The 22072-nt window shown below is 39.2% G+C and overlaps 1 protein-coding gene across 1 annotated transcript in view; it reads left to right on the top strand.

Annotated features, from left to right (window-relative positions):
- The window catches only part of PDE7A (phosphodiesterase 7A), a 119337-nt gene that overhangs the window by 94495 nt on the left and 2770 nt on the right, over window positions 1-22072 (top strand). The window contains exons 5-12 of the mRNA XM_037745362.1: window positions 2465-2561; window positions 5415-5510; window positions 9986-10086; window positions 14548-14679; window positions 14880-14971; window positions 16957-17101; window positions 17511-17607; window positions 18281-18361. Coding sequence (XP_037601290.1) covers window positions 2465-2561; window positions 5415-5510; window positions 9986-10086; window positions 14548-14679; window positions 14880-14971; window positions 16957-17101; window positions 17511-17607; window positions 18281-18361 — 841 coding nt within the window. The remainder of the gene's footprint in view (window positions 1-2464; window positions 2562-5414; window positions 5511-9985; window positions 10087-14547; window positions 14680-14879; window positions 14972-16956; window positions 17102-17510; window positions 17608-18280; window positions 18362-22072) is intronic.

Raw genomic sequence — 22072 nt, 5'->3', positions numbered from 1 at the left:
AAAAAAATAGGTGAAGGAGAGGAAGGCAGCAAATCACACTATCACGTGTGTACCTGTGCAACAGTCTTGCATGTTCTTTACATGTACCCCAAAACCTAAAATGCAATAAAAAAAAACCAATAATCAGCAGTTGTCATCATCATCGTCGTCATCATGACTTGGCTTGATTGGTTGGCAATTGAGACTACTATTTTTAATAATAACCCAAAGTAAACATTATTATCTCAACGTCTTTTATTTTTCTTTTTTGGTTTCTTTTAGATTGTGGCCATTTACAATGACATCTGATATTGTATGCCTATTATGATAGCCACTGCTGAGTGGTGGGTTAACCACCTTTTGGCACAACCTGACCAACAGCAGTGGTTCCCTGCTTTCAGATAGGGAATAGGAAAGAGCTGTAGCTTCTTTAGGAAGCCTTGTCAGAATGTACAGAGAGTATGAGTGGTTTGGGGAAAAATGCCCACAGGTGATTCTAATCTGCTTACCCACTCCTGAGTTTAGTTTGGTCCTGGCTGGAGGGATCATGTTTTCTTGTTCTCCTTGGGAACAGGACATGTTCTGTAGGAAGAGGAACAGGGAATCACTCTTATTTAGGATAAAATTGTGGGCGTAATTATTGGTGGTACAATTGAGGACCGCTAAGCCTTAGGCAGTTCTATCTTTTAATATACCTTTATTTGGGTAGCTTTTCTAGAAATACAATTTCCTCTTTCAAGAAAGTGTTTGTTTCTATTTCTGGTTTTTAAAAAGTTCCTTTGTGCCTGTTATTTGCTTTTTTAACACAACTAAGCATCTCTTATTTTGAAATGTTTTGTTGATTTGTATTCTTATTCACTGGTAAAAGCAGCTCAACTAGGCCAGATCTGGTGGGTGGCACATGCCTGTAATCCCAGCACTTTGGGAGGCTGATGCAGTTGGATCACATAAGGTCAGGAGTTTAAGACCAGCCTGGCCAACATGGCAAAATCCCATCTCTATTAAAAATACAAAAACTTAGCTGGGTGTGGTGGTGCATATCTGTAATCACAGCTACTTGGGAGACTGAGGCAGGAGAACTGCTTGAACCTAGGAGTTGGGGGTTGCAGTGAGGTGAGATTGTGCCATTGTACTCCAGCCTGGGCAATAGAGTAAGACTCCATCTCAAAAAAAAAAAAGAAAAGAAAAAAGGCTGTTCAACTAGTTCTTTATTCCTAGCAGAAAATACACTGAGAGGAAGTCAGTGCTGACTTTAGAATAATGAAATCACTGCTGTACTTGGAAATCACCTGCTTTTTCTTCCTGCTTCGGAATGAAGCTTGTTTCATAAGGAAGCCAAATACATAAAATGAACAAGCAAATACAACTTTATTTTTCTTGAGAATCAGTGTGGGTCTTTTGGTATCACTCCATTATTCTCTGTAAGCTGTGTGACAATGCCTAGTGGAAATTCCTTTGTCTATACCTTCTGTTGGTTTATGCACTGTTGACACAAAATAAGTTGGACCGATCCTAGGCAAAATTGTGAAGACAGTGAAGTTTGCCTTTATCAGCAAAGCCACCCTCCTGCCTCCCTGCCTTTTTATTCCTCCCCTTTGCTATCTATCTCCTGCTTTTCCTTTGCCCTTGGTGATTAAGTGTTCTGTTCTCCCTGCCCCCACCTTGGCCCATACACACAGGAAAGGCTCTGATATCATTTACACAGTTAGCCTTCCCTTGGGTGTTCTCCTTTTTAAAAATATAGGTAGTAAAAGATCAGGTTGCCCACTTTCTTCTTGCTCTGGGAAATTCTCCTTTCCTAACTCAACATAAGTATTACGTTAGGTATTATCTCAAGACAAATATAGATGAAACAATGCCACCTTTCACACTTCAAGGTTTAGCCTTACATAAACTCTCATAGCCTATTATTAGTCTGCTGGGACACTTGTCACTCATTGAAATAGGCGATTGTTCTTCTCTAAATCTTATTTTTAAAAAGTACATACTCTGCTAGTCAGGGGGCATGGTGATGAAAGCGGCCTGAGCTCAGCAGTGCACTGGATGGGCAGAATAGCCAGCGTTCTGCAATAGTTAAGCACTTCGCTTTCCTTTTGCTTGCCTCACATTTTGAACGGGATTTGTGGACAGGGTGGCTAAATGGTTTCCCCTTGGGGTTCATTCCAGATCATTAGGGTTTAGTAGAAACCACCCATGGTTAGCTACCCACCTTTGATTGTACAGGTGGAGATTTATACATTCAGTTAATTACAGCTATTCAAAAGCTCAGGAATTTTCTACTTGAAGAGATGTTATTGAGAAACAAATGGGCAAAAGAAAATTCCTTTAGCTTATATTGTATAATGAGAATGGCTTTCCTTTTAAAACTGCTTCGCCTGAAATGAGTTCTGGGTAATATATATTCATGATATCCAAGGGTATAGTTTTCTCTTCTTGCTTGTTGATCCAGTGCTTTCTCATGTTTCTTATGCTGGTAATTTCCCAGATGATATTGGAGGGAGGACAGGAAGGCCAAGATGAAGCAAAATGCAGTGATTCGTGCCAAGACAAATGGTCCCAGCTTGTCTGCTACAAGGAGGGAAGTAGTTATTGTCTGGTAGGATGCATTTGAAGTTCCTTTTGTAGGACTGAGAGAGTTCAATGATGTGACATAGCAAGAGCTTATCACCCCTAAAAGCCACCTGGTTCGTGAGGACACTAGCTGCCAGGCCCACACTGTGGGGCTAGCCTACTGCTTCCAGTCAGATCCCATCTGGATCACCTTCTAAAAACAAATGAGGACCACTCTTCCATAGGCAGTTCTATCTTTTGATATCTTTTTATGAGGGTAGCTTTTCTAAAAATACGATTTGCTTTTTCAAGAAAGTGTTTGTTTTCATTTCCATTTTTTAAAAGTTCTGTGTTTGGTTTTTGTTTAACACAGCTGAGCATCTCTTGTTTTGAAATGTTTTGTTGACTTGTGTTCTTACTCACTGGTATTAAAATCCTCAGTTGGTATCTTGCATGCAGCTTTTCAATTACATATGGGTAGTATGCTTTAAGAAACTGGTTCTTGTCAGATTGCTTAAATGTTCTTGGTGGGGACATTACATGTGTTTCTTCACTGCATACTGCCTGAATTTCTGAAGAGGGTATTTTCCCATTCGATTGTAGCTTTCTTAAAATTTATTCTACATCCTAGAAATGGGTAATTTGTTTTGTTACATTTGAAAAACAATTTGGGGTGAACCTTATGATAATCTAAATATACAGAGAATGAATAAACATTCTAAAATATTTACGTATATTCTCGAAGAGAAGATGGTTGTTACAGAAATGGTAACAGACACATGGTTCACTTCTTCAGAAATGGCTCCACACCACAAGAACTCGTGTTTGTACCAATAGAGCATATCAGGACCTGAACATATATTAACATTTAGTTTATTTAAAACGTAAGATTTGAAATGTTTTTTCTTTCCATATGAAGGTGATATGTCAGGTACTTTTTACTTTTGGCCTGCCATATCTTTTCTGTTATTGCCCATGCAAATAATGCTTCAATTAATGTACTTTTTATCAGCTATGGTCTTTTGTTGGCAGTTGGTTAGGCAGTTTTAGATAACAAGTTAAGCCAAACAGTCCTTTATTGTCCTTTATAAATAATATTACTATACATTTTCCATGTGGGACCAATATGTCTTTTACACATTTTTATAAGAGTCAGACTTTAGAGAATACTAGAATCGTGTATTTTATTGTTATTATCTGAATGTTGGCAATAATTTATGAATCTATTTAAAGGATGTAGTCTACTTAAAATAGACTTTTTAATATGTAGCCTGTTTAAAACATGTGGCCTATTTAATTGTTAAACTAATATAGCATATGCGTCCTATGGAAGTTTATAAAACTGAGAAATATAGTAGGAGGTATAAAAAATGGAGAGCTACACCATGGAAGGGAAAACTAAACATCATAAAAATGTTAGTTTTTCCAATTTTAATTTCTGTTCTTCGTGTGACTCCACTTGTCAATGACAAAGGAGTGGATATTGAGGACCAAGACAGTCCCCATTGCATTTTGCAGCCCTTTCCAAAATCTTGGCTCTGTAGGAGAATGGAGCAGGTGAAACTGGAGGGGCCAGGAGAGGCTGAGATTCTTTATTGTTTCAGAGATGTGAGAATCTAAAGCATATCTGAATGCTGATGTTTATTGGGACAATATAGAAAAGAGAGAGATTGGTGAGGTGGGCTGAGGTTGGGATAGCTGTCTCTGTTGGAAGAAGGAATATCTCTGAACAGGTATGGATGGATTGGCTTTTGAAAGAAAAAGAGGGTGTGGTGGCTCATGCCTGTAATTCCAGCAGTTTGGGAGGCTGAGGTGTGTGGATCACGAGGTCAGGAGTTCTAGACCAGCCTGGGCAACATAGTGAAACCCCGTCTCTCCTAAAAATACAAAAAATTAGCTGGGCTTAGTGGTGGGTGCCCGTAATCTCAGCCACTCAGGAGGCTGAGGCAGGAGAATCGCTTGAATCCAGGAGAAGAGGTTGCAGTGAGCCAAGATCACACCGTTGTATTGCACTCCAGTCCGGGAGATAGTGCGAGACTTCATCTCAAAAAAAAAAAAAAAAAAAAAAAAAAGACAGAAAGGGAAACTTGAGAGCTTGTATTATTTCTGTGACATATGGGGCTGTGTAGAATGACAGGGTGGATGGGAAGTAAGTATGTTGAATGTTTAAGAAGAGTACAAAAGGCTTGAAAACAGGCATTTTAAAAAGTGAAAGCCATTTCGCTGGAAAACAATATGATTGCTGGGCAGTGTTGACTATGAATTTATAGCAATATTCTGCCTAGTTTTGTGATGTCCACCCCCCCACTCCACCCCGCCCCCCAGTAACTCTCAGATTTTCTGCAGCTAATCTGGAAAAGCAAGTGGTTGAGTTCAGAGTTTTTAATCCTGATGCTCTTGAGGTCATTGATGCCTTCTCCTAACCCTGTAAGGATAAGAATAGACACATTCTCCACCTAAGAATGCTGCAGCCGAGGCAGTGTGTTCTGGGGCAGTCTGTTTCAGTGAAAGCGAGATGGCAGAGGTGATGTCAGGAGGGAGGTCAGATGCAACCACACTGAGTTAGGTTACTGTGTGGGGCAATTTTCAAAGCTTTCATTGTCTATTCTGATTATTTTGATGTCTTTTTAAAAAAATCTGTTTGAAAATGTCTAGCTTTCAGTTGTTTGTGGAAAAGCGAAAAACAAAAATTAATTTTTTCTTAGAGTGAAACAAAGACATGACGTTTAAGTTCATAATTGGTAAAATAAGATGCATATTTTCGATAGACAAAAAGGAATTATTACTCTTTCCATGTTTTGTATTAAGAATCCATATTTCAAAGCATAATGTAATCATGTTGACTTGTATTTCCTACTAATGTAATGTCTCTTCTTTCTTTTTAGGAAATAGTCTAGTAAGCTTAACCTTTCATTTATTTAGTCTTCATGGATTAATTGAGTACTTCCATTTAGATATGATGAAACTTCGTAGATTTTTAGGTAAGTGATTCTAACCCATTAACAGTAACAAGATTTAACAAAAAGAAAAAAAAAACAGTAACAAGATTTATATTTATACAAGAACCTAAGTTTTATCTCAGTTACATCAGTTAGCTATTGCTCTATAACAAGCCATCCAAAATTCGTAGCTTAAAACAACACACAGTTATTTAGCTCTTACATCTGTGGGGCTGTTGAGTGCTTCTTTTGGTCTGGGTGAGCTCATTTATGCACCTGCAGACAGCAACAGGTAGGCTGAATGTTGGTTTTGCAGTGACCTCAGCTAGGATACCAGGCCTGACCCATCTCGGCTCTACATGGTCTTCTGTTAAACTTAAAAGAAGCAGAGGAGTTTGGCACCATGATAGATTTACACTAAAAACAAGAAAGAATTATTTATTTTACAGTCAGCTGAGCTTGTTCAAACAGTAGTGGCAGGTTTCCAAGAGAGAGCTGATAAGCCCAGGCCTCTGGAGCCCTGGGCTCAAAACTGGCCCACCTCCACTTCTGCAGCAAGTGGCCACAGCAGGTCAGACCAGGGATGAGCTGCATCTCTTGGTGCAGAAGCTGCAAAGTCGCAGAGCCATAGATAACAGGGAATAGTGAAGACTTAATTTTATTTTGCAATCAGTTTCTTAACACTGGCTACAGATTGCTGACAAAGATGACACAATTTCTGTACTTTTCTAAATTTTTGAAGGCTAAAACTTTTAAAAGATGAGGTATATCGCAGTTAGGTTTCTTCTTTTTCTGATCCCTAAAATCTCTTGAGAGTAAGCTTTAAAGATAATTTGAGGCCAGGTGCGGTGGCTCACACCTGTAATCCCAGCACTTTGGGAGGCCGAGGCGGGCAGATCACTTGAAGCCAGGAGTTGGAGACCAGCCTGGCCAACATGGTGAAACCCTGTCTCTACTAAAAATACAAAAAAAGTAGCCAGGCGTGGTGGCGAGGACCTATAATCCCAGCTACTCTGGAGGCTGAGGCACAAGATATCAACTCTAGTCTTCCTTTGTGTTATGCACCAATTTCTCCTGGTTGGTTCCACCTGAGGAAGGCATTTACGATTCCTGGTAAAGTGTTTGTTCGTCCTTTAGGTGGATAGAGGAACTTCAGAGAAAGTCCTCTCCTGCATTTGCTGCTCCAAGTTTGAAGTCCAAAGCAGCATATTTTGGGGTCTCATTTTCTGAGCCTCAATGTGATATTTCATATAGTACCTAGATCACGAGATAGCTTAATTTGTAATTCATTATTGCTTATGTACAACAAAAAGATTACAACTTGCTGAAGGCTCAAATAATTATTAGCATTTTGTAGCAATAAAGTCTTTTAAATTAAGATGTATACATCGGTTTTTTAAGACATAATGCTATTGTACAGTCATAGACTATAGTGTAAACATAAGAGCTGTGTTTACTGGGAAACCCAAAATTTTGACTTGCTATATTACAGTATTCACTTTATATTAGTGTTCTGGAACTTAACACTCAACACCTCTGTGGTATGACTATACTTAATAGTGAGAGACCATCACATTGATTTGATATCCTTTTAAAATCTTTCAGTTTTAAGTAGAGAGAAATTACAAATTATTCAGGAAGTAATTTATTTCTGTAGGACAATGATGAAACTTTGGAACTATAAGGGAGTTAAGATGGTGCTAGTGGGGCATTTCATATTTTATGTAGGCTGGGCGTGGTGGCTCACACCTGTAATCCTGGCACTTTGGGAAGCCAAGGCAGATGGATCACATGAGGCCAGGAGTTCGAGATCAGCCTTGCCAACATGGCGAAACCCCATCTCTACTAAAAATATAAAAATTAGTCGGGTGTGGAGGCATGTGCCTCTAATCCCAGCTACTCAGGAGGCCGAGGCAGGAGAATCACTTTAACCTGGGAGGCAGAGGTTGCAGTGATCCAAGATCATACCACTGCACTCCAGCTGGGCAACAGAATGAGACTCTGTCTCAAAACTACATAAATAAATTCATACAACCATTTTTGCTAATCTGTAACTGCTTTGTTTATCTAAGTAGACAGAAGCCTGTGTGACTCTACAGATAATATTTTGTAGTAAATTCTCAAGTTCATAACTAAAATAGTGTGAGTAGCCCCAGTAGCTATACTGGCAATCATAAGCATGCATACCCCCGCTTTGCACATTGTTCTTATGAATACTTGGCTGTTTCTTCCCCCATCCTGTTGCTGCTAATGTGGAAGCCACTAGAACAGGTTTAGGAGAAAAGTAAGCCCTAAAACCCTGAAGAATCCATTGGCTACAATGGATTATCTTCGGTGCAGTGTATCTGGAATGGCTTCAGCTCTATACTGTCCTTGGGAGAATTGAGAAAATAGTAACTCAGGTGTTTTTTTTTTGTTTGGTTTTTTGAGACAGGGTCTTGCTGTATTGCTGAGGCTGGAATGCAGTGGCATGATTGTGGCTCACTGCACAGCCTCAACCTCCCAAGCTCCAGCTAACCTTCCACCTCATCCAGGCCGAGGTAGGAGAATCGCTTGAACCTGGGAGGCAGAGGTTGCAGTGAGCTGAGATGGTGCCACTATACTCCAGCCTGAGCAACAGAGCGAGACTCTGTCTCAAAAAGCAGGGGAAAAAAGAAGCCTTAATACCAACAATGTACACCCAGTTGAAGAGCTAGAAATACTAACTCAGACTTGAGACTTGTACTTAGAACTCTGGCTTAAAAAAAAAAAATACCAGACTGAGATAAATTTATTACATAGAGTTTTTAAGAAGCTTTTTCTTTTGGAGATAGTCTTGCTCTGTCCCCTAGCAACTCAATGGTCTACAGCCTTGACCTCCCAGGCTCAAGCGATCCTTCCACCTCAGCCTCCTGAGTAGCTAGGACTAACAGTCTGCACCACCACACTGGGCTACATTTTTATTTTTATTTTTAATAGGGACAAGGTCTTGCTAATGGCCTAAGCTGGTCTCAGACTCCTGGCCTTAAGCAATCCTCTGGCCTCGCCCTCCCAAAGTGCTGGAATTACATGTGTGAGACAGCATACTTGGCCTTGAGGAACATACAGTAGTATGCCTGTAATACTGTACAGTAGTCTCCCTTTATCTCTGGTTTTGCTTTCTGTGGTTTCAGTTAACCCGTGGTCAACTCTAGTCTGAAAATATTAAGTGGAAAATTCCAGAAGCAAGCTATTTATAAGTTTTAAATTGTGCCCCCTTGTAAGCAGAGTGATGAAATCTCATTGCATCCTGATCCATGTTGGTTATCAGATCAGCTGTGTTGGTATCACAGTGCCTGTGTTCGTCACCCTTATTTTACTTCATAAGAGTTGTGATGCTGGCATATTGTTATAATTGTTCTATTTTATTTGGTTATCGTTAATTTTTTACTATGACTAACTTATAATTTAAGCATTATCATAGGTGTGTTTGTATAGGAAAAACATACATAGGGTTTGGTACTATCTGTGGTTTCAGGCTTTCATTGGGGGGTCTTGGAACATATCCCCCCAAAATATGAGGGGACTACTGTACTAAAATGTAAGTTATAAAACACATACAGCCTGGCATGGTGGCTGACACCTGTAATTCCAGCACTTTGGGACGCTGAGGTGGGCGGATTACCTGAGGTGAGGAGTTCAAGACCAGCCTGGCCAGCATGGTGACATCCCATCTTTACAAAATACAAAGAATTAGCTGGGCATGATGGCAGGTGACAGAGCAAGACTCCGTCTCAAAAAAGGAAAAATTAAAAAAAAAAACAACACATACAAAAATAGCTTATTAGGAAGGGCATAGTGGCTCACACCTGTAATGCTGGCACTTTGGGAAACCAAGACAGGTAGACTGCTTGAGCCCAGGAGTTCAAAACCAGCCCGGGCAACATGGCAAGATCCTGTCTCTACAAAAAATACAAATAATTAGCCAGGCATGGTAGTGTGCACCTGTGGTTCCAGCCACTTGGAGACTGAGGTGGGAGGATTACTTGAGCCCAGGAGGTCAAGGCTGCAGTGAGCCATGATCGTGTAACTGCACTCCAGCCTGGGCAACAAAGTAAGATCCTGTGTCAAAGAAACAGTATTAACAAGGGTATTGAAAAGGCTCTTTTAAAGGATGGGACAGAAGCAGTGCAGAATTCTGATGGTGTTTCCCACTCACTTGGCGATTGTGTTTCCCCATGACAAGCAGGCTCGCTTCCCTTTGAGACCACTGAATTAGGGTGTTATTCTGCTGGGCTGTCATGTAGGTTTAATGACAGGGGGCACAGCTCACCCTGAAGCCTAGTCTGTTCTTCCATGATAGCATAGAGAGTCAAATTGATATTGATTTTTTGGGTATACATATGAGTTGTGAGGTGATTATCATCTGTCTGAATCTGCACAATTTTAGCTGATAGCTACATGAAAAGTATGAGTGGGTAACTCATAATTATCACAGTTTTTGTACTTGTACATGTTGCTCATATACAATAAAATCAGGATGTTTTTCTTTGATGCAGTTATGATTCAAGAAGATTACCACAGTCAAAATCCTTACCATAACGCAGTCCACGCTGCGGATGTTACTCAGGCCATGCACTGTTACTTAAAGGAACCTAAGGTAAGAGGTTGACATTGATTTCAGCTGCAAATCGTAAGAAAATTCCTTTTGATTTACTTTCAAATACTTCTCCTGAAGTTACTGCCTTGACTCATAATCTTCCTTCACAAGAGTGAGATATAGCTCGATCAGTTTCTGAATCTGGCTGTGTTTCAAAGTGCAACAACTAGAGAGTTGGGTGGTTGTTGAGAGAGGCTGGAGAAGCCCAAGCAAGGGCCAGGTCACTTGACACCTTGACTGCTGCAGACACCTGACATTTACATTGAGCTCCACGTGGGTTCCATGTGGGCAGGGACAGCCTTGGTCTGACTCAGTGAAGGAATGGGGAGCTACGGAAGGGAAGCGGGAGACTTGAGAAAATTATCCCAGCTGTGGTGTGAAAATAAATCCTATGAAGACCAAAAGCCTGTACACCTGCCAGGAGTTACTTCAGTGCTCCATGGAGGAGAGCAGAGTGGCCTTGGTGAAGTAGAGAACGTGGATGGTTTGCAAGTTCTCTTGGGAATTAGAATGAACAGAATGTGGTGTGTGAATGCGTTTAGGGGAAAGAAACCTAAGTCAGTGAAGACATGGTTTGGGCAGTTAGTAGACGGTAGAAGTCTTCCATGAGAGGAGGAATGTAGAGAGGAACAAGTTTTAGGGGTAAGGCTTGTAAAGACAGTGAGCATCATTTTGGATCCATGGAGTTTAATGTATTTGATATCGAGAGTTACATAAAAGAGTCCGAAGTATAGGAGAGAAATCAGACTATATGTATAGATTTGGGACATTTTCTATCCCTGGCAGTTCTGCAATTATGTCTGCTTACCCCATCCCTACTTAAAAACTGCTCTCTCCCTAGATCTTAGTTCTGGCTAAGGTGTTAGGCAGGAAACAGGCTGACCAAACTGGCTTGTGTCATTGATGCTAACTTAAGAACACAGCCAATCTTCTGATTATTTAAGAGATCATAGAATATATGAAAATGCCCAGTTTTTTTTCTTAGTATATGTATCATGACTTTAAAAAAAAATTGACTTTATTGTGGTGGAACTTAGATACAGTAATACAGTGCATACATTTTATGTGTACAGTTTTGACAAATGTATACTCCCAGCCACCCCAACTGTTTTTTTCCTAAGAGACAGGATTTCACAGTGTTGCCCAGGCTGAAGGGCAGTAGTGTGATCACGGCTCATTGCAGCCTCGACCTCCTGGGCTCAAGCTGGAGACCAGCTAATTTTTAAAATTTTTTGTAGTGACAGGGTCTCACTCTATTGCCCATCCCAATTTTTTTAATTAAGATTTTAAAAAACTCTGGGCCAAGACTGCAACCTCTGTTTGAGAATGTTGTGGGAGAAATTGATAAGTAATGGCCTTACATACAGTCTGGTAAGTGGAAAGATGGTGATAAGTTCTCTGCAGCACACAGGAGGGTTAACCCGGTTAGTGAAGGCTTCTGCACTCCTGTCTCCCTCTGGGCACACCCAACCCGAGCCAGGGGCAAGGAAACCTGGGTAATGCCAGGTGAGCAGGGCAGGGATGCACATGGACAAAAATGAATAAAAACACGATTTTGAACACTTCTTGCCTGTGGAGTTCTGATAATACCTAAAACACTTTTCATCTTTAACATACTCGATGAACACTTTACCAAAGGCTTCAGTTAAGGATATAGATACAATCACAAAGCCCTACAATGCAAGTATTTCCCTTCTCCCTTATAGTGAACGTTTTTAAATGGAGTCACCCAGGGCCGGGCACAGTGACTCATGCCTGTAATCCTAGCACTTTGGGAGGCCAAGGCAGGTGGCTTGCTTAAGCCCAGAGTTTGAGAGCAGCCTGGGCAACATAGCAAGATCTTGTCTCTTTTATTCAAAAAAAGAAAGAAAACCAGAGTCACTCAAAGTTTTAAAAGCAAATTCTAAAAAATTTGAAGTAGGTCCAGGTACAGTGGCTCATGCCTGTAATCCCAGTACTTTGGGAGGCCAGGAAGAGGATCACTTGAAGCCAGTAGTTTGAGACCAACCTGGGCAATATAGCAAGACTCCACATCTACAAAAAATAAAACGTTAGACGGGCATAGTGTTGTGCACCTGTGGTCCCAGCTACTTAGGAGGCTGACTCGGGAGGATCACTTGAACCTGGGAGGTCCAGTAGAGTCATGATAGTGCCACTGCACTGCAGCCTGGGTAATGGAGCAACATGCTATTGATCAATTGATTGATCGATAGATAAGATTAGGTAGATGCCTGAAGATTGTATCTCTGTTACTTCCTGAGCCTTCACATAGCATCACATTTTTTATACTCTGAGCATCTGCCACATGCCAGGCTCTATCCTGGTGCTAGGAACATAGTGGTGAGCAGGACAGCAATGGTCCCTGCCTTCATGAAGTGTACATCCTAGTGGGGGAGGGACAGTCATTAAACAAATGGATAAATTGAATTTGATCAAAATAATGTGCTAATGTGTGGTGGCTCACACCTGTAACCCCAGCATTTTGGGAGGCCGAGGCTGGTGGAGCACCTGAGGTCAGGAGTTTGTGATCAGCGTGGCCAACATGGTGAAACCCCGTCTCTACTAAAAATACTAAAATCAGCTGGGCATTGTGGTGCCTATACTTAAACTAAGTCTGGATAAGAATTACAGTTACATGTTCCAGAGATAAAGCCACTAACACTGAACCTTTAAGCCTTGCTCTACTTGTGCCTGGCAGTTGAAAAAAGAGCCTGGCCCCCCACACCCCTCCCTGGCTCCCACATCCTTCCCTTTGATGTCAGCGAGATTGGTGATGGTCGAGTTGCCTTTCTTGTGGATATACACTTACTCATGCTCCAAGTAGATGCTAATCGCTAGTGAAAAAAAATATGAGTAAGATGAATTTTGGCCCCTGGAATCTTACTTGTGAAACATATGGGATGCGTGATGATGCATGTCTCTACTCCCAATTACTTGGGAGGCTGAGGCAGGAGAATTGCTTGAACCCAGGAGGCAGAGTTTGCGGTGAGCCAAGATGGTGCCACTGCACTCCAGCCTGGGCAACAGAATGAGACTCTCAAAAGAAAAAAAAGTGTGCAACCTAGATCCCTCACATGCGCAGTTTACGATAGGGTTTGTGCTCCTGTGAGAATCTACTGCTTCCAAGGCAGAGCTCAGGTAGTAATGCATGCTGGCCGGCAGCTCACTTCCTGCTGTGCACCTGATTCCTATTAGGTTCCTAACAGGCCACAGACCAGTACCAGTCTACAGCCTGGGAATTGAGGAGCCCTGCTTTTACATATCCTAAAGAGGAAATAATTTTCTTTACCATCTTCTCCTTTTCATTGACCTTCTCCATGTACTAATTATATGTGATACAAAAATAAATAATATGCATCCCTGCCTACAGGTAGCTAGCAGTTTTCCAGGAGATTCAGGCCCTCAGATAGTGATTTCTCTGACGGAGATGAATGTAACACAAGGAGTGGAAAGAGATGACTGATTCATTCTAGCAGAAAAAGAAAATAATAGAATTTGAATCTATTAGTTCAGTATAATAATTTATAAGCAAATATACTTAGTGGTGTACACTCAAAAGTTTTCACTGTTAGAGCATAGGATCATTACAGTTTAGTCAGCACTGTCCTAATGTAAACCTAAATAATAATATATTCTGATGAGTGTTATTGTGGCAGGCCGTGAGGTGATGTGGGAACACAAATCTGGCCAAGTTTGCCAGAAAATGAGAGGCGATTCATGTAAAGTAGGTGATATATTCAAGATGATCATTTTATCCTTGAACATTTGTTAGCTAATCATAAACTTATTTATCGTGATTATTATATCAAATAAGTTTGGTAATGATTATTGAGAGTAAAGTTACAATATCTGGTGTGCAAGATTGCTTTCCCTGACATGAATACATTGTGTCTTTGTTCTGAATGTACCCATCCACTGGGGGAGGATTTTATCACAGACTTGACACAGACTTCCACTTAACATGATTACTTAGTAGACTCCTTGAACATCAGCACTACAGGAATAACCTTACATTTTAGATTACATTCTTGAAATCCAGTAACCAATTTGTTGAGAAATAAATACCCTTAAAATTTTAGGTCTTCTGTTCAGTAATGGCTATAGTAATAAAAATGTGCCAACCTGTGTTTGTCATTTTAAAGCCATTATTTCTCAAAAAGAATGGTGTATGCTTTAGCTGCCATTTTAATTAAGCTTGTTAAAAATGAAATGGCCTAAGGATGAGCTCTGTAAATTCCACGTGGGCAGGGCCACTGTTGTATCATGCCTGCGCCAGTGTGGTAATGAGGCCAGGGCCTGTCAGATGAGCTTGGTGGCCCTAATGAACAGCCACCTGAAGAATGAGGTGAAGTGGGAGGAGATTGCCACCACTGCCATGGGCTGCTAATTCACAACTACTGTGATGGCATAGGGCTTATTTTAGATATATCTGTGATTCATTATCCTTTTGTCACACTTCAGCTTGCCAGTTCTGTAACTCCTTGGGATATCTTGCTGAGCTTAATTGCAGCTGCCACTCATGATCTGGATCATCCAGGTGTTAATCAACCTTTCCTTATTAAAACTAACCATTACTTGGCAACTTTATACAAGGTTAGTGCAATTTTATCATCAAAATTTATTATGTTTGCATTCTAGAAAATGTTTTATATTTTCAAGAAATGAAAGTATTGAAAATAAATTCTCAGTGGATGTGGAGAGTTTTAACCAGATGTTACTCACAGTATTGTTAGTAATGATATGTCCAGAAAGAGACGTATCATTAAATAACTCAGAAACATCCTTTGTTGTAGAATACCTCAGTACTGGAAAATCACCACTGGAGATCTGCAGTGGGCTTATTGAGAGAATCAGGCTTATTCTCACATCTGCCATTAGAAAGCAGGTAGGTTGGATTAAGACACATTTGTTATTGGTTATAGAAGTTAAGCTGGCAAAGTAATTTTATAAAGTTTTAAAAATTGTTATGTTCAGGTATTCTGCAGTTTTCAGTTTTTGTTAAATTTCATGAATTATATGCAGTTTTAATAATTTAGGCCTATCCTGTTACACAGTCGGTAACATTTTAATGGATGGTTATTTTTATGAATGACTGTTCCATGGATTTGAATACTATAAAATTTATCCAAATACGCAATGGCTCAGCCATAGTTTACTACTTATTTACATAAATAAATATTACATATTTCCATACTTAGCTGAATAAAACCTTAAGGTCTAGGTATAAAGGTAAATTGGATGAAATGTAAACATTCTGTTGTATTAAATAGATTCATTAAAATCTGTTCTTCGAAGCTTTCAAAACTGACAAAGTAAAGAGAAGTGCCTTATATCCTCAAGAGCATAATTCTGGAGTCACACTTCTGGAGCTATAAGACACAATAATGAATGAAAAAAACCTAATATTTTAGAATAAAAATAACAATATTAAGTGGGCTATATAGAACCTAATAAAAAACATTAATGTGAATAAGCCTAACATGATGGTGATAGTTTACAAAATCTCACATCATTGCCATAGTGTGGTCCTCACACAAGCTTTTTAGTAATGTCGCGCTGAGGGAAAATGCACGTCAGAAAACCATGAAAGTGGATCGAAGCTATCCACGTCAAGAAAAGTGGTGAGGCATAAAAAATATGTTTGAGTATTAAAATTTAAGTTACACTCACTGTTCTATGGTTTCCCTTTCATAACTTTAGACAGCTTTTTAAAAACTAAGTGTTTTGTGTAATGACCGTGAGAAAAAAGCTGGACTTTATTTTTTATTTTTTTAAATCTTTATTCACGGATACCATTTGGAGTATGACAATACTTCTGGTAAGTAAAATCATTTCTTGCTGTAGTACAAATACGAAAATTGCTTAAACACACTGTGTTTGTATATGTAAATTACGGGTTCTTAAAATTAAGACAGATTAAAATGTTTGCTTTTGATTTCCTTTTTAAAAATCATGTTTTTCATTTGATGATTAACCCTGTTGAGTTCTCAGATTTAATAAAAATGGAAATAAGGAATACTGCCTAATAGCATTATTTAATGTTTTCTTCATTTAGGGTTTGTTTTATGTAACATTCAATATTGTAAGTCTTTTAATCTATTTGACAGCTCTTAATTGATCAATATACAGAGATAGTGTTTCCTATGACCCATTAAAACAAAAGGCAAGATTTTTTTTTAAATGTGTATTTCTCTTGTTAATTGACTTGAGGCAGTTTTATAAATGATATATGTATTTGCTGTGTCTATTAACATGTTACCTTTTTCCTTCCAGAAAAGTTGGAAATTCATTTACAGATAACTGATTGGTTCTTGAGTTTAACCTTGAAAACACAGTTGAATCTAAACTTTATTAAATTGCTCTGGGGAATTGCAACAGTCATCTTAGTCAAAATGTCTGTATGAGTCAGCTGTTGAATGGGCCATTAGTCCTTCCATCTGAATCTTCCTTCTGCCTTTAGATCTTAGGCGCCAAAAGAAACCAAAGTTGTTTACCCTCAGCATGAGAATTTTTCGGCAGAGAATCCCAGCAAGGAATTTTCTAAAACAACATACCAATGTTGATTTTTTTTTTTTTCAAAGCAAATAATCCTACCTTGGATGGCAAAATAAAGGCTCTCCTTTTGAAATGTTTGCGTATCGGTATTTTCCTACAAACTCCCTTGATTTTAGCTTTGGTTATCTTAATAGTTTTTGTTTTTTTTTTAAGCATTCTATAAAACTTTTTTTTTTGTGATAAATTTTAGGTTGAATGATAGTTGGATATTTTAGAGTTCTATAAAGCCTTCTGATTATTACAGTTAAGAAAAAAAAAATCAAGAAGTGAATATTTAAAGTCTTATATTTTCTCTTTATATTTCTCTAATTCCAGGCAACAAATGGAGACACAGATAGGTGCTCTGATACTAGCCACAGACATCAGTCGCCAGAATGAGTATCTGTCTTTGTTTAGGTCCCATTTGGATAAAGGTGATTTATGCCTAGAAGACACTAGACATAGACATTTGGTTTTACAGGTAAAATGGGGCTTGGAAACATTCTATTTATAGGATAAATTATGTGACCGTTAAACTAAAAAATGAAATATTCTAGAATGGTTAAATGTTGAGGGCAGGAAGAGGAATTTCCTTCAATTAGCACACAATCCTTCCAGAAGGAGATCACTGGTGAATCTGCCACCTACAAAGGCATCATTACTTATGTGTTTTTCATACTCAAGATTTCTGATGAAAACAGTTACTACAAGATTAGGGTACCAATGAAGAAATAGCAGTTTATTCTCATAAATTCTTACATCTGAAAATAGGAGGGAACATTATATTTCTGGCTTATGTATATTTTATGGTTAATCCAATCCACACACTTGGTTCTTTGGTATTGTCAAATGTATATATCTTAAAACAATATTAACGTTTCGTTTGCCAGATGGCTTTGAAATGTGCTGATATCTGTAACCCATGTCGGACCTGGGAATTAAGCAAGCAGTGGAGTGAAAAAGTAACGGAGGAATTCTTCCATCAAGGCAAGTTACAGTATTGAGTGATAATCTATCCAATTCATTTTTTAACATCATAAGAATAAAATAACTCAATAATTTATACGTCTAGCAGTGACGTCTTGATATTTTTAGTGACAATTCACAATAGATATACATATAATCAATACTCTACAAATTGAGCATCTATTTTGAAAATTAGAAGTCCTCTTTTAGAATGATCAGATGTATTTATGCATTTATGAATATAGATAGATTAGGTTTGGAATTTTGCTGTACAGAAAGATTTCCCTGAACTTGCTTTATTCTTGTCATGTGTGGAGGGCCATATGAACATGTAAAACTTTTGTGTAATTTAAAGCCTGGTTTAAATGTTAGAAGACTTTCACTAGGTGTTACCCCAAGAATGTAATTTATAACTCCAATAATTTATAAATATTAGTGTTATAAATTACATTCTTGGGGTAACACCTAGTGAAAATTTTCTACCTTTTGCATTTAAATAAAAATATCAGTTTGGCAATCTCTTCTGTGTGTGAATAACTTAAAATTTTAAAAAGAACTAATTGTGAAGCTGTCCTCTCATGAGGATCAAGTATGTTTTTCCCAAGAAATTGCAGAGGTATGTTGAAGTCTTTAAATATATATTTAACCAATAGATATTCTTCATATTAATACTTGTCTTTTTTTTATTGTATAGGAGATATAGAAAAAAAGTATCATTTGGGTGTGAGTCCACTTTGTGATCGTCACACTGAATCTATTGCCAACATCCAGATTGGTAACTATCCATATTTTGATATAGTGGGTTAGAAAAATGCCACTGATTTTAATTTTATCAAGAAGGGAAATGTATTTGAAATATAAAAATATTAAAATTATGCTCATTTCTGTTTTTTAAAATAATTTAAGAAATTTTACCCTTTTTTCCTTGTTACTGCTCTTCTAATTTATTCTTATTTCATTTTAGGATGTAAAAAGCATATTTTTGCAGAATAGGCCGTAGCAATAACTTGTTTCTGTTCTTATGTAAATAAAAATCCATTATTTGCCCAGGTAGAAACTTTTTTTGCATAAAAGTCAAGATAGCCATTTAAAAATGGATAGGTAAAGAAATAACAAAAATAAATAAGTAAATAAAATAAGAATGGATAGGTGACCCATTGAGCCTTATCATAATACAAAGACTAGCTTCAGCCACTGCGTTTCTGGACTCTTACCACTGCCTGTTGATTAAATCTGACTCTTCAACATCTTAGACAGGCCCTTACAATCTAGCTTCAAATGCTCGGCAGCCATCTTGCCTCAACTTCCCTCTTATTTGCCTACAGTAGGTCAGGACACTTCTGTGTTTCCCAAGTCCACACTGTTCTTTTGCTCTCTGTGCCTCCCCAGTCCTTTCCATGTGCTTCGTAGAGTTATTTTTCTTGAAGAGCCAGCTCAAAAGTCACCTTCTCAGAAGCTGCTCTCCACTTGCCTCAGGCAGAGTCAGTCACTTCTTCAGATTCCAAAGCACCTGATACACTTGGTTGTGTATTCCTGGAGCCTAGCACCACACTGGAAGCAGGAGGCCCTTGAGAACTGTGTATTGAGTGAATAAATAACTAATATTACAGAAAGCATAATGAAAATGTCCTGTGACTAAAGTATGTGTAGCTTGTTACAGAAGAGCACAGGGAAGATTGACTAGAATTGAGCAAAGGGCAGTAGTTCAACAAGGAATTGAGGGAGGAGTGTAATTTGGTAGCTGGTGGGGAGGGCTTTTGAGAATCAGACTGAACACAGTGAAGTATGTGTCCAAACTTCAGAAAGATGAGGTTTCCAGAAACTCAGAAGGTAGCACAATATATGGCATCACACTCAGAAAGACCATGCCATAGGGCCAGAAATTCAGAGACGTAATTCTTACATTATGATTGCAGTGGATACTCGTGGAAAAAAGTGGGTAGTGGCCGATTTGACCTCAAGGACAGATAGAGAAGGGAAGAGCGTGCAGAAGTGTGGCCTAGACTTTAGGAGTATGAGGGATGTCGAATCTCCCAGAGAGCTCAGACTGGCCAGGAATGCTGAGGGAAGCAGAAGCTTTTCTTTTGGAAGATTAGTGAAACAATTTAGAACCAGATCTGCTTTGTCTTGATTTTCAAGTAGAATAATCTTCAAATGCAAAAGAATATATCAGAAATGGACAAAAGTGGCCAGGCATGGTGGCTCACGCCTGTAGTCCTAGCACTTGGGAGGCCAAGGCGGGTGGATCACTTGAGGTCAGGAGTTCAAGACCACCCTGGCCAATATAGCAAAACCCCCATCTCTACTGAAAATACAAAAATTAGGTCGGGCATGGTGGCTCAAGCGTAGAATCTCAGCACTTTGGGAGGCTGAGGCGGGTGGATCACCTAAGGTCAGGAGTTCAAGACCAGCCTGGCCAAAATGGTGAAACCTCATCTCTACTAAAAATACAAAAATTAACCAGGCATGGTGGCCCATGTCTGTAATCCAGCTACTCGGGAGGCTGAGGCAGGAGAATTGCTTGAAGCCATGAGGCAGAGGTTGCATGTGCCACTGTACTCCAGCCTGGGTGGCAGAGTGAGACTCCATCTCAAAAAAAAAAAGCTGGGCATGTTGGCTACTCAGCAGGCTAAGGTAAGAGAATCACTGGAACCCGGGAGGCAGAGGTTGTAGTGAGCTGACATCACGTCACTGCATTCCAGCCTGGGCAGCAGAGTGAAACTCCATCACTCCATCTCAAAAAAAAAAAAAAAAAAAAAAAAAAAAAAAGGACAAAAGAGAATTGAATTGAAGACAGGTATGAATGGGTAGTCAACTCAGTTACTTTAAATATTAAATGTCTTTTCTTCTGAGTAAATTACTCCCTTGCTTATTGGGAGAACTTGCAAATGAGATTTAAAACATGGCAATTTTTATAAGATAGCAGAAGCTAAAACCCTTTCACTGTTCATCTTAAGCTATTGATCTTGTCGATGTTGTACAGATCTAGAATGAGTTGTCAGGGATAAGGTCACTGATCAGATGGTGATTATTGACATCTGCTGACTCCACACAACAACCCTAGAGGACAGGCGCTTTGAGCATCCTCATTTTCAGATGGTTTGCTCACCTCATGGAGTTTACAGGTGTTGGTGTTGGGCTTCAAATCCAGGTCTTTCTGACATCAAATCCCAGCTTCTTAACCACTCACCAAGAAGTGATTACTACTTCCCAGCATAGGGGCAGTATGTACAAGTCATGTTGAACTAATACAGTTTCACTAATACAGTTTCCTTCTTTGATAAGGAATACTAATTTTGTTGAACAAGAAAGTATCATGTACTGGATTAAGAGTAAGGCATTTGACAAGGCATCCTGTGAAGTCTGTGAAGAGAAAGTAGAGGCTTGTGGGGCTAGGACAATTAAATGGATTCACAAATGGCTGAACAGCTGTGTGTAAGGTACTCATTAATAGGGTCCTGCCCTCTGAGAGAGAGGCTGTGTCCATGGCTCTGGCCTGTTCATTTTTATCAGGTATTTAAGACCTAAAAGAAAGTTCAGGTTAACATAGAGCCAGAAGTGATAGCTAATTGGCTGTTGGAGGTAAGATCCCCAAGGATCTCAACCAGTTGGAACAGTGAAGGGGATGAAATAAGATGAATGGTGTGCAACCTATAATAATTAGGGCTTGCATGTGGGTACACAACTCCAGTGGCTCATGACCTTATGGCACGTAGGAAAGACAGGGCTTTGGGTGACTGGCTCAACATGACACAGTGGCGTGAGGATGGCTGCCAGAAAGTCACTATGTGCTTTGTAATCACAGTTTTCTATGTTTGTTATCTCTTTCTCCTTAGCAGAGCATAAGCTCCTTGAGGGCAGGGGTCAGGTCTGTCTTACTGCTGTATACCCAGACACTCAGGCACAATGCCGGGCACATAGTAGGTTCTCAGTAAATATGTGTAGAGGGAATGGATCAGTGAAAGAAAGAAAGCCTTATTGCACATATCATAATTACTATTTCAGACACTGTAATTATGTACACTTCATAAAATTCAGCCATCAGACCATACATGACTTTCCTGATTAAAAGTAGTGGATGCTAATTGCTTTATTTCTGATGAGATTCTTATGTTGGATAAATGGAACCTATGTTGTCTGTGGTCCACATGGTATTTTGCTGCAATGAGAGTCTTGGATATGAAGAAAATTTTAAAGCAGTGGTAGAATCTGAATGTATATTTTCCCCATTCTTAATAGATCAAAACGTGAAAAAGGTGTTACTTGTTCCCAATACATAATATGATTTGATTGGTAGCTATTTTCTAGAGGGCTTCTTATGACCCTGTGTAAGGTGCTATTTAGTATTAAGTCAGATCTAATGTGCAGTGGAGTGCTGGCCTGTATAACCTAAAGATGCAAACAATCCTGAAATCATTTTCCTTTTCAGACAGTGAATTAAGGGAGTTTATAGGAATTGTTTATAAAATAGGTCTCTGGTACACAT

The sequence above is a fragment of the Cebus imitator genome, unplaced genomic scaffold (genome assembly GCF_001604975.1).
Source record: "Cebus imitator isolate Cc_AM_T3 unplaced genomic scaffold, Cebus_imitator-1.0 Scaffold198, whole genome shotgun sequence".
Taxonomy (NCBI): Eukaryota; Metazoa; Chordata; class Mammalia; order Primates; family Cebidae; genus Cebus; species Cebus imitator.
This window is presented reverse-complemented; position numbering and strand designations above follow the sequence as displayed.